Here is a 16,370-nt window from a genome sequence, read left to right as displayed (position 1 = left end):
AAAGCTCAATTCTTTATTAGATCTTACTCCCACCTATGATACTCACACAGGTACAGCTTCGTAACTGTCCCAAAACATGTTCCTCTTGTCCCAGTTGTAATATAATATGATATTATTGTAAAATCTGCACACTACTTTTTTGTATTATAAAAAAAAGGCTTTCCTGAGTAATTGCATTCCTTGTAAATATCTAGATCTAGCTTTAGGTCATACAATAAAACCTCTTCATGACCAGCTATTGCATCAGTGCCATCTGCAGGCTATATGAACAAACCACACAGTATAATAAATCTACACTTCAAAACAAAACATTTTTTTCCTTCTAAAAAAAATTGCAACGTTCAACTTAGTTGTTAGATTTTATGTTCCGTATTCTTCAAACTATGGTAGCTCCCTTCTTTTCCTTTCCATAAAAGGTTCTATCGGGGATTAGCCTTGATGTCACCTCCAAACACACTATAAATGCTCCCACAGTGTACAGATACCCGTTAACATGGCATGCATTGCAACCCGATGTACATCTCCTGATCTTGTCACGAAAACAACGGATATCCCTAATGTCCCCCATAACTGGATATTTGCCATGTAGCGGTCAGCCAGTTGTCACTGACAGCTATTTATACATCTGACACCTTGACATGTCACAAAACATACACAGACGTCTCTTACCATGTAGGCAGTGTGGTGCTTGTTGCCTCTTTCCCGGCTGCTCCAGATGTCTCGTCCCCTCTATTCTTTGTAGCCCTTTTTCCCCAGCGTTGTCGCCTAGAAGGAGTGTCTAAGGGAGAGAGGGGGGAATGGGAAGCTGAGGAAGCCTCAGGTAAACCATCGCTGGCATGAAGTAGGAAAGGGTTGTGAGGAAGGTGAGGGTAAGTGATGGAGGGCTGAGGAACCTTTAAAGTGGAGAAAAAGGGAAATATTCATTTATTGCCTTAACCAAGTACAAGAACACATGGATATGGTTTATAGAGAACAAATTAAAGTGACCAAGTTGTCCGGCTTGTAGCTATAAATAATGAAATGATAGCTGCCATATTATGAACCATTTGACTCCTAAGAGCATCTCTGGAAAGGAAAGGCGACGAATGCAACTCTACAATGTACAACACAGACATACATATTCCTGAGGGTTTCAAGAATTAAAACTTGTATAAAGCTTATTCCTAAGAGGTGCATGTAATGTCATCAGAGACCTATCCCTTTCTTCTTTCTCTAATAGTATGAGGGTATATCAAGACTCCCACACACCATCTTCCACTTACCTCATTCTCCTCCACATTTTGGATAAAGAAAGCTTCTCCATTGTCTCCAAGTCTCATCTGCAGATCCACAGGTTCTCCGTTCACTTCTATATCCACCTGGAAGAAAGATTTAACGACATACTAAACCTGAAATACATGTATCTGCCAAAGATTCTATATCTCGTAAACTGCACACTTAGTGCAAATGTAGAATGTACCAGAGCTGTATTGAAGGGATAATACCCAAGATTAAGGGTCATCTGCTATGACACAACCAACTCTCCTTAGTATAGTTGCCAATTTACAGATCCACTGGCTCATTAATTATTATCGGCCTTGAAGCCAGAGATGGAAAAGCCCTGTCAGCTATCTACTACTTGACTCTCTTGTCCTCGACAGGAAATGAGAAATACAGAGAAGGTCTCTACCACTATAGGCCTGGATTAAGGTTGGATTAATGGTGACCAAACACATTAAACTCTTTCCTACCAATCAGGCAGCTTTAAACCTAATTGCCATAATTTCCTGAAAGAAATCGTTACGATGTTGAGATGGGTTGGCCGGTACATCTGGTTGGACCATTATCTCATCGTACTGTGTATGTGGTCATCTTCCCACCACTCTAACTATGCTTTCTCTGATCTGGCCCGAATGTATGTACCTATATAAATTTGGGTACTGGGCAGTCAGGGCAAGCAGCCGTGTGTGTAGGCAACCTTCAGAGTAGTCGACGGCCCTGTCATACCAAACCCTGCAATCTACAGTGCATCTCTTCTGCTTTACATGCATATATGATCTACAGGCTCACCGTCATCTCAGCTGAGTGTAGTATGCCCAGTTTCCCAAATCGCACATGGAAAGGAGAAGATCGAAATGAACCATCGGGCTGTCTGACCACTACCACGTCAATGGAGCCAGACAACGTTGCTGGATTGACGCCTTTATACAGCTCACGCACTCGGCCCAGTACAGAACCGGCCAGCTGCCCCACGTAATTCATCTTCTGAAAAAGGAGAGGGAGCACAAGAAATGTCAGCTTGGTAACCACCATCCCCCAAACAAAGGTCATACACAGCAATAATGTGATAAAAAAAACATTAATGACCAAGTCTTGCCATGATGCAATAACACCCATAAAAGGATCAGACGGCGAGACTAAAAAATTTCTTAAGCTAGTTATCCAATCTTTAAATCAGATATTTTAAAATCAAATCAGAGAAAATTAAAAAGTGTAAATTAAATGCGATTGCAAAATGTCTGTCATAATTTAAGATATATCTAATCCAGATTGCACTTGCTATGGTCTTACTTTTTCTTTCCTGTCATTGGTCTGCATGTTACTGTCAGCAATGTATTGTGGTTCTATCTATACACTGCTATCGTCTGCATAAATGTGAGATTAAATATTGCTGATAATGATAATTATCTCTGATTGACAACTCCTTAAGGTTATCGATGCTCGTAATGTTAAGCTTGTTTCTCATTTATTTATGCTTTTTTTTTCTTTCTTGTTGATCATGACTGCTGTTTTTGGTGTTACATTACCCTAGTCTATATATATACCTTTGTTAGTTGTCAAGATGGGGCCGACCTGGCCACACCCCCTCTTCCTAACCACTTTTCCTACACTGTCTTTGCAGCAAAATCGCTAGTTTCCGTTAATGAAAACTATTTCGTTTTTTCCTTCTCCTATTCCTTGTCACACTGATTAACCGCCTTGTTATACCTATCCACATGGCATAACGAATTTTGTTAGCTTCTGTGACTCTGAAACTAAATATTCAGTCTCAGAACGAACAAACAAACTATTCCATCTACAGCACCCTCTACAGTTAGTCACCAGGACATGTTCATTGCCGGCATCAGCTGAAAAGACCATGACTCTGTAAACTCTATGGAGATGGTGATCGTGAGTGTATACACACAGAAGTACAACCAACCAAATGAAACGACAAATCGGCACTTTGGAACAATTGTTGTTCATAGTGTGAGTATACACACTAGCGCAATATGTGGCTGAACGGTCGTTTATCGGGTGATTGGCCCGACAGTTGGCTGAAAACCCTCCAGTGTGTACCCAGCCTTAGCAGGGACCTCTATGACTGACTATACACAATATTTGTCAATATTGTTGTTTGTGTAGTTCCAGTTATACAGTGCTATGAAAAATGTAAGCACTACACAAATGAAAAACAGTAATAATGTATTTTATGAATATAACAAACATCAATCCTAAGTGTACCAGCAAAATACATGTAACTTCGCTAAAATAAGGCTGTCCAACAGTCTGTGGGCCTGACATTTTACCCCAAAAATATAAAAAATTGGACTATGCCAAAATACCTATGGCAGCATTAGGAACAAAAACTATTTAACTTACTACTTAGTAGCTAATTGTCATGTTAGGCGAAAGGAGTTTCTCTATCTTACATCACTTACATCAGCAGAGCATGTCATGCACTGCAGAACTGTTGGGTGGATTGGTGGATTTATACATTTGAGGCAGCAATCTTACAGCAAGTTAACTGACATGCTGTGGTATGCAATTTGAGTGTTTTGTCCTAAATCAAGGTCACTTTGAGCAGCATCCTAAAAATGCGTTATGTGGTCGGACCATACTATATATTTATTATCCCACTAGGTCTCTTACTACCTCTCCCCATGCACACAGTGCTCCATGGCCCCAATCTCCACCACATACTTTCTGTATGAAAGATACAAAATAACACAATTCTCAGTACCCTGCCCCCCTCCACACTTGCATTTCACCTCCCCTCTGTTATCTCACCGGTACACAAGAAAAAATGCTTTATAGTTTTATTATTAATAACGTTTTTGTTTTTTTTCTTTTCTTAGGTTTGGTATAGTTTTTTATTTTCACTTATTTTTTATAAGAAATTGTCTTTGTTGGTTGCGAGGTGGAAAAAGGTCTGACATAATTAATCTTAATTTCAGGCTTTACATCATAAGCACCTGTTATTTCAATAAGGGTGGGTAGACTTTTTATATCCATTGCATATATTTTTATTTGTTTTGCATGCATCTAATATAAATATTAAGGGAAGAATGTATAAAATATTCCTGTTACCAAGTTCCTTTGATGATATGAGTTGATATGTCTGATGCAGAGCTCTCTATTTACCAGTTCCATTATTTGCTTTCCTTTTCCCATAATCCAGGTATCTCCTAACAGAACTTTCCTGTCTAAGTGACAGGTGATGATTGATAATCCTTTTATAATACAATATCTTGGCAGCATGGCCTATTGGCATGCCACATATGTGAACAGCACACCCCACCCTACATAAAGGGTGGGGTATGATGTTATTAGGGCCATATCCAGGTCAAGAAAGATCAAATTGCCAAAGAGCAGGCAAATATGTAGCAGGCACAATCCCATGAGTTTCCTCATAGCAGGTATAACAAATAATTATGTCTGGCATAAACATTTTTCTAGGATAGGCACTATTAAGCACATATATTTCTTTAGGTTAGTGTCCCTTTAATTAGTTTTTACTGGTATCCTCAGTCACTGAGAAATCTGGACTGCCAAAAGTGCTCTATTGTTGATTATTTCAGTGACAGCATCAGTGTAATTGTATCTGTGACTTTTCTCTTATATTTAATATTTAAAATATACAAGTAAAACTGCTTGAATAAATGCTATACATTACATCCTTATAAATGGTACATTATTCTATGTCTGAGGCCGAGGTCCTGTTGAATGCTTGTAATTATATGACAAGACCAGCCCTTGGAATTCACTGTTTACATTCACCAGTGCACTAATCGCAAAAACTTTGCCTGTTGTACTGAATACTACTGTCATTCCTGTAAAGACTCCTGTACAAAAACTGTTTTTAAAGATCAAACTGCTTACGTGCAGGGAACAAGATAGGATCACACTGTGACATTGTTAAACTCACATTTGTGCAAAGTCCTTCATCATCCTGCCAGACAGACTTTAAGGAAGGAATCCTTCGGCACTTCTAATATTACAGAAATATAACTCCCAGAATCCAACAGTAAATGTTGAAGCATTCTGGGAATTGCAGTTTGTAAACAGCTGGATACTGTTTGATTAGAAACTTGGCTTCCTGGTGAGGTTAGTGCTATCTCTGTTGCATCACATTTCTGCTTCTTGAAATAAATTAGCAGCTTAGCAGGTTTGATGCTGAAATGTCTGTTTCTGTGCACAGTAATCTGTGCTGTAGCCAGTGGCAGATTATAATAGCTACCTTCCAGCTGTTCTGATTTAGGGGCATAGGGGCATATTTAAGAAAGCACGATAGTGCTTTTAACGGGTCATTAAGGTGCCTCCTGTCCTCCGCAAATTTATTAAGGGTGCATCGCAGCAGATATCATAGATATCTGCTGCTTTGCATTCCTCTTCGTTTTTGGGAGCAGTCACCATTCAACAGAATGGTGACTTCTCCTGGCCGCAATCTAACAAGTCCCGAAAAAAAATTTTTTTCAGGAACTTGTCATGTTAATGTCATCGGAATGGAAGAAATCTAATGCTGTCAGATCTGCTCCGAAGAGCAGAGCTGGACAGCGCATGTGTGGAGGGATCACATGATCCCTCCCTGTCACTCAGCGCGCTCTCTCTGCAACTATCGTTGCAGAGACAGAGAGGGGATCTGTGTGCGCATGTGCAGGTCTTGGAACTGGACATGCGCAATTGAAGAATGAAAAGAAGGAGGAGAAGATCCGGAGACAGCGGTTCCCGAAGAGGGGGGTAAGTATGATTTTTTACATCGCAGAAACAGCAGTTTTTCGGAACTGCTGTTTCTGTGCAGGGCTGTACATAAATGTGAGAAATAGTCATTGCGATAAGGATTGAAAACTACTTTTCACGTTATGTGAATATTGATAAATGTGCCCCATAGTTAACAAACAGTGATGGTGCACTATCGTGCACTTACCGTAAAATCCATGTGTCCCACATATTTAAGAAGGATGCATCGCTGCAGATATCATGGATATCTTCTGCTTTACATTTCTTTTTGTTTTTGGGAGCAGTCACAATTCTACAGTATGGTGACTGCTCCCAACCGCAATCTTACAAGTTCCGGTAACTTGTCATGAAGCTGGCGTACATTATCATAATTGAAAGATTTCAGTGCTGTCAGCTCTGCTCCGAAGAGCAGAGCTGGACAGCGCATGTGTGGAGGGATCACATGATCCCTCCCTGTCACTCAAAATTATTCCGTACCCCACCCCTTACCACCTACTTAAACATTGTTGCAGACCAAGAACACTCTTTCATGGCAACGGTATACCCTGATGGCACGAGGGCGACCTACACAATATTAGGCGGGTGATTTTAATGTTGTGGCAGATCGCTTTATATAGAGCCCCATTTCCATCTAGAAATTCTGCGTTTTGATTATTGTTAACAACTATGGGAACATGGGCACATACACTGAATAAAATTATTAAACCAATATTAGCTTATTGATTATGAGTACACTATAGGCCGCACACTACGTCTGCAGGAAACCATCTCATCACACTATGAGATTAGAGCTCAAGCAAGAAGTTTTCACACAGACCAGATAGTAGGCTAACCTACGGCTGGCTAGTCAAGCTGGTAAGGCGACATCACTATCCACTCGTAGACTAACCATATGTAAATGTACTGTACCCTGTGATATCAGAATAGCTAGGAAGAGGATTAAAGAGTCAACAATTATCACGAGGGCCATATGTATCCTGTATTGGTTTGACAGTCGCCCATCTGATCCGTTGTATTAAGAATAAAAAAGGATATATTGCGGTTTAATAGGATATACACACAATATAGAAACAGTTGGGAGGAGGTTTGCACCCTGGGGAGTTGACAAATTATATATAATAAAGAAAAGACTGAATGTTATGAAAGTAAATTACTTTGTTAAATAAACACTATTTCCTCACACACCGTGACATCATACAATATATTGGGGTAGTAAAGACTTTTTTTCAGCCGCTGCTGTTGTTGACCTTTGATAATACCACCTGCCTCTCTTTCTACTTTTTGAACATTTCCATATTCATTTGCATTCCAGGAAGGGTAAGCATCAGAGAAAAATGCCGTAGAGGGATAGGTAACCGTTTTATTCTGAGCTGACATCTCATCTAATAACTTGGTGGGTTTTGATACTTTTTAGAGGCTGAGGATCCTTCTTATTTTTCAAAATGATAAATGCACACGTTCAATACCAATCTTCAAACAGATATTATATTGTTCCTAGTTTATGCAGGAATTAGTCACTGTAAATATTTATACCATACCTCCCAACATTGGGAATTGTGTGGTCATGCTACTTATGGAGCGTGCCACTGTCAGGCACCATTCCCGCACTTCCACTCTGTGCCGGGATGATCGCCTTCCTTATCTGCGTAACCGTTGTCCTGACGCCTAGAGACGAGATGTCTTCTGTTCTCTCTGCCTGGCGTCAGCATACGCGTGTACGGTTCACTCGTGTGTCCGTCGCATACGCAACGGGGTGCTTCTGTTGGTGTCCTGTCCGTCGAATACCCAATCAGAGGCTCCCTTACACTATTATAAAGATGCTTCTGGCACCACAAGGGTGCCAGAGTATCTAGGTCTCCCTATGCTCCAGCGCTCCTGTTTGCTCAAAGCATCCTGCCTGATTATCTGGACTCTGACCCGGTTCTGTCTGACTCTGCTTTTGGATCTCCCTCTGGTTTAGATCAGATCTCCTGGTTTGACTTCTGGTTTCCTGACTCTGGTTTGTTTGCTCCTTCGGTACTTCCATTGCCCGCACGGTTTGACCTCGGATTGCACGCCTACGCTTGTTCACCAATTACTTTGCTGGTGGCTAACTGGGAGGGCCGCGACCTGCCTGTCTCTTTGCAGCGAAACCCAAACCTCCTTGTGGGGGTCCCTGGAGAAGACTGGAGGTGTGTTAGACTACGCACCTCTCAGTTCAGCCACGCCAATACCAGCAGGTAAATCTTCAGCTCTGATACCCGTGACAGTCACGTGTCCTCTGGTGGCATGCCATACACCTCATAAGTGCCAGGCCGTCCCCAACTCCCCTCCCCTAATAACACCCTTGAATTTATGTATGCAGCAAAAGCAGGAGTGCCCCAGGAGGCAAGTAACCATTATCATCTAATTATATAGCACCACTATTTCCACAGCGCTGTACAGAGAACTCACTCACATCAGTCCCTGCCCCATAGGAGATTAAAGTCTAAATTTCCTAACATACACACACAGACTAGGGTCAATATGATAGCAGCCAATTAACCTACTAGTACGTTTTTGGTGTGTGAAAACAGAACACCCGGAGAAAACCCACACAAACATGGGGAGAACAAACAAACTCCACACACATAAGGCCATGGTCCAGAATCGAACTCATGACCCCAGTGCTGTGAGACAGAAGTGGTAACCACTAAGCCACCGTGCTGCCCGAGCTACTTAATATCATTATTAATGACACAGGGTCTCCTGGTCATTGGACTTTGTGAGTTCAATTTGCACCAGTTCATCTGACTTCATCTCCCTTATATCACTAACATACTATGCAGGTAATCTTGGTTATTGAAATGCACTCTGATGCTGACCATAAGAAGTTATTATGACACCTTTAAGTACTCCTGGCCATGGAAAGGCGTATTACACCTGTTTATCTCACTTAATCAGAGTCATCCTTTTCTATGACTTTCCAGCCACTGACACTGATAGGTTCTCTGAACCCATGAAGAATATTTAGTGGCACATTCTCACCTTTATGTGAATTCTTAGGCAGCAGCTTGATATAACTTGCTCTGCAACGGATGTTCATATTCTGCTTCATTCTTCTGGTGTTCCTTGCTTTGCAGAGTATATTTAGAGGACGGAAACTTGCAGGGTGTGAGAATACATAGTGGGAATAATCTGTTTTCCATTTAGTGTCCAATTTTTATAGACTTCAATTAAATTCATGTGTTTTACAGTAAGTGCAGCCAGCTGTTAAAAACTATTATAGCTGCTGCTATTACAGTAGAGGAAGATACACACTGAAATGGGTTTGGACAATCATAGCTACTGCAGAGGCACAGGGAACACACCAAGGTGACATTCTGTGCATAACGAGTGCCAAAGTGAATATATGCAAAAGTTCTAATATATAGGTAACTATATATGTCAACCTATAAACATGACATTTCAAGGACCTCATAATTTCAGAACATACATTTTACTATTATATTATGAATGTCTCTAGAGGTGATTACTTCCTGAACATCTGCAGTTCTGAAAGGAACTTAGTTCCTGCTAAGAGTCCACCACATGATATTACACAATTGTGCACTGTGGTAGTAGCAATGTACTCCAGGTGAGTTTTTCCCTCTATCAATACCAGTTAGAGGAGCCGAGTCCTTATCTCATATACTGGACTCATCCAATCGGTTCACATTTAGTTGTCTTTGATCATGTTGGCCGTACATTATAACTTGAGTGGCCTCCAAATACCATCAGTGATCATTCTGGCTGATTGAATATGAATTTTCATGGGGAGGCTGGATGCATGGATCACCTTATGATGTGTTTATTCAAGCCTGACTAGATCTGCAAAATGTGATTGTCTTGTAATTTGGTCCTACAGAGAAAGGTCATATGACCAGATTTCATTGTAAGATTATTTAGATAGAATTATTTGGGCTAAAATGTATTTAGAAGATGACCACTATTTGTTTGTGTGTGCACAAAGCACCTGACAAGGATCAGACGACGGGTCATGACTGCCGCAGGGGGCATGTCACAGGTTCCGTGAGCAGGGGAAGTCTTGTTGGTTCAGGAACTGCGAGATGTCTCCTGAGATATGGTGGGAAATCAAGATGTCCCATCATAGATGTGAAAGGAGAAGGAGAGGAAGGAGGAGGAAAGGAAGGAGGGAAGAGCTGTGTTATGTCTGATGCTGCAGGGGCATATGAAGTCAAAGGGCACAAGCACCTCACCTTCCAACAGAACACGAGGATGGAACAATAGCCTTCAACAGATAGGTGTTTTGTATTCTTACAGGTGCCGTAATCCAATGCACATGCTGGAAAGAGAGATTGGCTGTGGGAAACTGAACCTGCTCCAAGTCTCCAAGGGAATGATGTTAGTCTGCTGAGAGAAGGAGAAATTTGGAGTGGTACAACGGCGATTCCAAGTAATAGCTGGCGTATGGTCCCTTCAGCAGGATCATAACACGGCACAAGTGACTATGATCCACAGTAGGGTCAGACACATCTGAAACATTAAAAAAGTTGGTACAGGAAATGCAGCAGGAAATAATGGTCCAGGCGACTCCTGAAGAGGCACTGAATGTGATACTTACATTACTGAATTACACAGTAGGTGGAAACTCACAAAATAGAGAAGTACGTGTTCAAAAAACTTTATGGAGTAGGGTTGTAACCAAAGGCCAAGATTTGGAGAGCAAAATGGGTCCATCTGCTGTGTGGTTAAGGGTGCAATTTATAGGAGAAGTAAAAAACAGGGAATCTGATGCCAGGACAGCAGATTTCGGTCTAGTAACAAAGGCAGGATCCCAGGAGCCAAAATTGTAACAAAGTGCAGTAGAAGGGACTATGTCCCAAAACCACTTGCCAGACTAAGCGACTGCTGCATGGCTCTGGCTTACTTGCACCGTGATTGAAAATGAGGCGTATTGTGAGCAGAGAGCTTACTTTTAACATTAAGATTAAAAGCTTGAGGGGGAAGTATATAGACACTGTTATGTTGTTTCCATTGTTTAAAGAGAACATGGGGTGTGGACTAAGAGTCAGACTTTTGGACATTGGCTGCAGGCATTTGTGACAATTGCTAGTAATATTGAGGAGAAAACAAGACAAGAATGCTTGTTCCTGTTTATGTACATATACCATTTTCAGAGGTATAATAGCTGGTTAGCTTGGTGGTATTATGACAAGGCATTCCAGTAGGGAAAGGAAGAACATATAGCTGTACCACGGGGTTGTAAGGACATGGATATGTGGTTGTCATTAATGCTATGCAAATGCTCACCCACTTTTCAGGTAACAGACTTTAGCTTTCAGGGCACCAAGCAATCAGCTGCAAGACAAGGTACCTATTAGGCATTCAGTGAGGATCAGCTTAGAAGAGGGTGTGCAGTGGTTCTCATCTGTCCGATAGATGCTTTAGGAAAAATAGGGCAGCAGTGGAAAATGGGAAGGCCGTGGCTAAACTACTATTTTAATAGGCAAACAGCACAGCTTTTTAGGGAAGGATTTGCTCAGGGATTTATGATTCAGGTGGGAGAGCCCACACCTGTTAGAGAGAGAGGAACTTGTGATCAGCACTGGAACACAAAGAGATGGTGCAAGAGAAGCTCTTTAGGGATAATGGCGGGACTTTTTGATGGTCTGCCTATATTGTGTTTGAGAGTATCACCATTAGGAGTAGTTCTGAAAAAGTGCTACTTGCTTTCATAATCATTCCCTCAGTCAATGATGCTATTGACCCTGAGTTATACAGGGTAGAATTTACAGTGTAAAAAGTATAAAAAAATGACATAATGGGGCATTAATAGCAACAACATAGAGACTTTTTTTCTATGCTCCGCAAACACCCTTCTTGCTATCATTTGCTGCGATGGAAATTTGAAGGCCATTACTTTGTACCGGTAGTGTCTCATGGGCTGTACGATATCCTGCAAGTTGTTTAAAGTATTCAGCTTATTCTTAGAAAGGGTGAAGAAATCAGAAATGGGAATCAATGCCATTACTTGGACAATTATCATGGGCCTAGTAGGGTCCTTAATTTGTGGCATGCTTTCAAGTCGTTGTCAGAGAGGGGTGCCATTAGTACCAGTAGGCAGAAATGGTGCTAGCATTTCTAGGCATAGAAATCGACAGAGTATGGCAGCTATTTCACTTCCCGGAGCAGAAGCTAAGGGAGCTAAAGGGCCTCATCCACTCTCTGACTGCAGATAATAGGGCTATGCAGCAGCAGTTGCAGTTGGTATTAAGACATTTGGCCTTTTCAGGTAGGATTCAGCCCCTCACAGATGCCCTACTCATCTTTGGGGGTCAACAACCACAGGAGAGTGATATTGATTCAGGCCTCCGTAGTGTGGAACCCTTAGTCCGTCTACTGTATACAATGGGACCACTGGGTGACTTTCACACAGACTAGCAGACATGGTTAGCACAGCAATAGAAACAATAGGGTGGGAGATGGAGGTCAAGCAGGTACAGGCTATACATACAGTATGCTCCTATCCCATGCAATGGGTTATTACTTACGGTTGTCAGTAGGCCAGAGGGTCAGTTGGATGGATACGTGACCCTTGGATTTGATTATTGGACACTTTATAATTTGGGGGCACTTGTTTGTCCAGTAAGCCACTCACTATTTTGATAATTAGCTGGACAGAAGGGGCAGATAGATTACCTGCCTAAGATCATGTTCCGACTGACTACATTACTAGGCTCTCATGTGGTTTGGAAATGATACAACCACTTAACTTAAGCGCAGAAGGGTTAGATCTCATGAAATGTGGTTTGGCCATCCACATGGATGGCTAATTGGAAGGTAGCCATAGTGCATCCAGCATATTTGAGACAAGTGGGTCTCACATAAGTTAAAGAACTTCTGCTTCTAACCTCTAGTAGTCTGCCCTAGCAGCTATCAGCATATGGGCGAGAAGATATCGGTCATGTTTAGGAATGGAAGTCGGGCATATATGGAGAAGAGCTAAGGCAGGATCTGGAATGATTGTGGTTTTCAGAGCAGTGGCGATCAAGGCAAAAACTTCACCCAGAGCGGCTGAAGCATTGGACACGTCCAAAAGACATGGAAAACGTCTGTCACCTGAGAACACTGGCGCCAGTAAAATTTCGATTGGTTAGGCCAAATGGTGTGGAGTCGGTCCAGGGTGAGGTATAACCGGTTGAGGAGTTTGACCTGTATCTCTGTAAGGTTAATGCACTTGGACATTATATAGATAGTTTCCCATTGTTGTGAGGTGAGGGTTAAGCAGATGTCAGTCTCCCAGTGTAATTGAGCTGGGGCTTTAAGGGAGTGAAGGTATTGGTACCAGAACGTTATTCCGCCTTTATTGACACCTTATTTAAGACAAAGGCTGGCAGAGAACAGACGGAGTAGGGGGTTTTAGGTCACCACCAAATTCCTAAGTTGCAAGTATTTATACGTCTCAGAGGAAGGGAGGCTGTAACGATCTTGGAGCAAGGTGAAAGGAAGAAGGAGACTTCTGGTAAGGAAGTAAGCCCCTTGTTTCTCCAAGTGGTAAAATTCAGATCTGGAATGAGTTTGGATATCACTTGGAGGGAGAGATTTCGCGCTGGCAGTGCGAAATTTGTATTTAGTCCAATAAACCTGTCCCACACCTCCATGGCATCTGAGATGGACAATAGTCTATGAACAGCTGGGGGACTTGGAAGTCCAAAGGAGGTCAGTTAAGGGATAACTTGGGCACAGGACCTTCTCAATATCTACCCATGGTTTGGAGGCCCGAGGAAGTGCCCAGTCCCGCAGGTGGGTCAATATGCAAGCTTCTTGGTATTGTGTTAGGTTGGGGAGCATTAAGCCATATCGCGGCTTAGGTAAAGCCATATGTTTATGGGTGAGAAGGGGGCATTTCTGTCTCCACACATAAGTCATCATTAGTGCGCGGAAACGGACCATCATTCGTTTGGAAACAATATATGGTATGGTCTGAATAATATATATAAGTTTGGGTAACAACGTCATTTTGAAGGCCGCTATGCGGCCCAGCCAGGAAATGTCGTGGTTAATCCAATTCTTGGCCAATTTAGAGAGGTGGAGGAAAATTGGAGAGAAATAAGTTTAAAATATAGTGAATAAGGTAGGGGGTATGTGTATACCCAAATATGGCAGAGAACCCTTTACCCACACAATTGCTGCCCATGTTTTAAGCATTTCTTTATACCTGCAAAGGTAAGTTACTCTAAAATACTGAGCCAGTAATACTCCCATTGGTTTTTATACAGGGAAATGCACAAAACATAACCTGCTGAGGACACTTGAGCAGAGGATTGAGAAACTGTGCTCTAGACCAGTGAAGTCCATACTGGTATGAAGCGTTGGCCAGGGTGTCCTGGCTTTATGCAGTTAGCAGTGGTGGGTGCACTTAACTAATATGTGCACCTTATTGTAATGAGCTGCACCCAGAATTTACCCACAATAATATCCTCATGTTTAGGATTCCACACCACATTTATCTAATTCCCTCCATTGTTCAATGTTGAGCAGCTTGTTAACATTCATAACATTATGAGCATGTTCACATCAAGCAGGGCGTGAGACTACATAATGGGATTATTCTGCTTTCTGTCTTGTGTCCAGAAGTATTTAATACTGACATGTGCTTTATTGTAAGCACAGCCAACTGTCGTGAAACCTCTAATAACTGCTGATGGGTGGGCAAGGGGGAGACTGCCAGGACGGTAAGAGGTGTAAGATGTAAGAGTTTGATTGATAAACACGGAATAGGAGAGGTTTAGCAGTGCACAAAGTGTGAGAGGGAATAATAGGGCATAGGGAGTCCCGTAGGCACACAATCTATAAACACTTGTAGTGGGTACACACTACTGTGTTTTCAGCCGATTATCGGGCCAATCAAACGCTAAACGACTGTTCGGCCTGATATCGCATTAGTCTGTACACTACAACGATGAACAAGTATCATTCTAAAGCCCATTGTATCGGTTCATTTGATTGTTAAACTGGACTAAAAATCTGGTTCAACGATGGAAAGATGTCGTTCCAATTCTGCAGTGTGTGTGCACTCAGGACCGGCAGTGTCCATAGATCTCTATGTAGTGTGCAGAGTCATGATTTCTTCAGCCGATGGTTATGACAGATGAAGATCGCAGATCTGAAGGTAAATTGTGTAAAAAAAAAAATGTAGATCGTGTAAAATTATGTATAGTGTGTACACATGAATAGACATGCTGGTTTGTTTTTTTTTAAAATCGTTGGTAAAATCGTTAGGGATATCGCAACAGGAGACATTTTGTATAGTGTGTACCCAGCCTTATTCAAGAGATGCCCTGGATGAGGGAGATAAAATAACGGTGAATCTATAGAGATTGGAATGGAGAATGAAATGGAGATCACAAGAAGACAGAAGGATGTAACCATTGATTGGCCCTCCTGCTCACAGTCCCCCTCAGCTGTCATTTAAAGTTGGTTAGCTTTACGGATTTACAGGTTCTGTAGCAGCCCCCGGGGCTCCGGCTAGTTTAAGGGGGGCATGTTAATAAAATATCTGCCTAGGTGGAAGTGCAGCATTAAGAACTTTGGTACATACATTCTAATCTGGAGCACAAAGCTGTTTGTTGCAGTTTGTCAAAATTGTGAGCACTGTATTTGAGGTAAAGGGAGGCGCATGCACATTGTTACTCATAAAGGATGTATCTTCTGTAAAGAATGTCAAATAGTTAGTAATTGTTTTTGTTTTATTTGCATCTTTCAGGTTAGAATCAGGACAATGAGCGACGGCGAGTGTGGTCACATCATATTGGAGCATGTCACATCCCCCGATGGAGTGCATAGTGATTCTGACATGTTAGGATGCCCCAACCCTCCTTCACCTGGAAATACCCATGTGTCGCTACGTCCACCAGTGATAGGTGTACAGGGCACCCATTCACAACTGTGAGCGGAACACACCTATCAACAGTTCCATCAGACACAACAAAAGTCTTTATTGAAGGGACAGCCCCCTACGATCAGGTCTGTGCTGCCTAAACAGTAAGGAGGTATGTATTAAGTTTATTTCAGAATATGTACGTGCTATATAAATAAAGGTTAATAAATAATATTATAAGCAGTGTTCAAAGTGGGCTGGTATACGGTATTATGCCATACCGCCACTTCTCCTACTGCCTTCATTGTAAAACTATCATATCCCATTCACTTACATTTTCCATACCGCCACTGCTAAATTACTACTCCAACCACTGTATTGCACTATTATACTTGGATACGTGTCAAATAAGTATTCCTTTTATGATGGAATTGTTCTGGCTGCCTGTTTCATATTTACCACCTACTTGTAACTCTCTCACTCATGAATGAGATATCATCATCATCACCATTTATTTATATGGCACCACTGATTCCGCAGCGCTGTACAG

At 41.8% G+C, this 16,370-nt stretch overlaps 1 protein-coding gene across 4 annotated transcripts in view; it reads right to left on the bottom strand.

The window, feature by feature from the left end:
* LOC142094955 (phosphatidate phosphatase LPIN3-like) overlaps positions 1-16,370 on the bottom strand; it is a 56,287-nt gene that overhangs the window by 17,611 nt on the left and 22,306 nt on the right. For 2 of the 4 annotated variants that reach the window (XM_075177626.1, XM_075177630.1), the window contains exons 1-4: positions 5,168-5,251; positions 2,050-2,244; positions 1,263-1,358; positions 670-893 (exon numbers count right to left, since the gene is read on the bottom strand). In XM_075177626.1, the coding sequence (XP_075033727.1) occupies positions 670-893; positions 1,263-1,358; positions 2,050-2,241 (512 nt within the window). In that variant the 5' untranslated portion in view covers positions 2,242-2,244; positions 5,168-5,251. Of the gene's footprint in view, positions 1-669; positions 894-1,262; positions 1,359-2,049; positions 2,245-5,167; positions 5,252-16,370 lie in introns of those variants that run through there. The other 2 variants (XM_075177628.1, XM_075177627.1) reach the window with 1 other exon arrangement.

Source organism: Mixophyes fleayi, chromosome 6, assembly GCF_038048845.1.
Source record: "Mixophyes fleayi isolate aMixFle1 chromosome 6, aMixFle1.hap1, whole genome shotgun sequence".
In the NCBI taxonomy this organism is placed as follows: domain Eukaryota; kingdom Metazoa; phylum Chordata; class Amphibia; order Anura; family Limnodynastidae; genus Mixophyes; species Mixophyes fleayi.
This window is presented reverse-complemented; position numbering and strand designations above follow the sequence as displayed.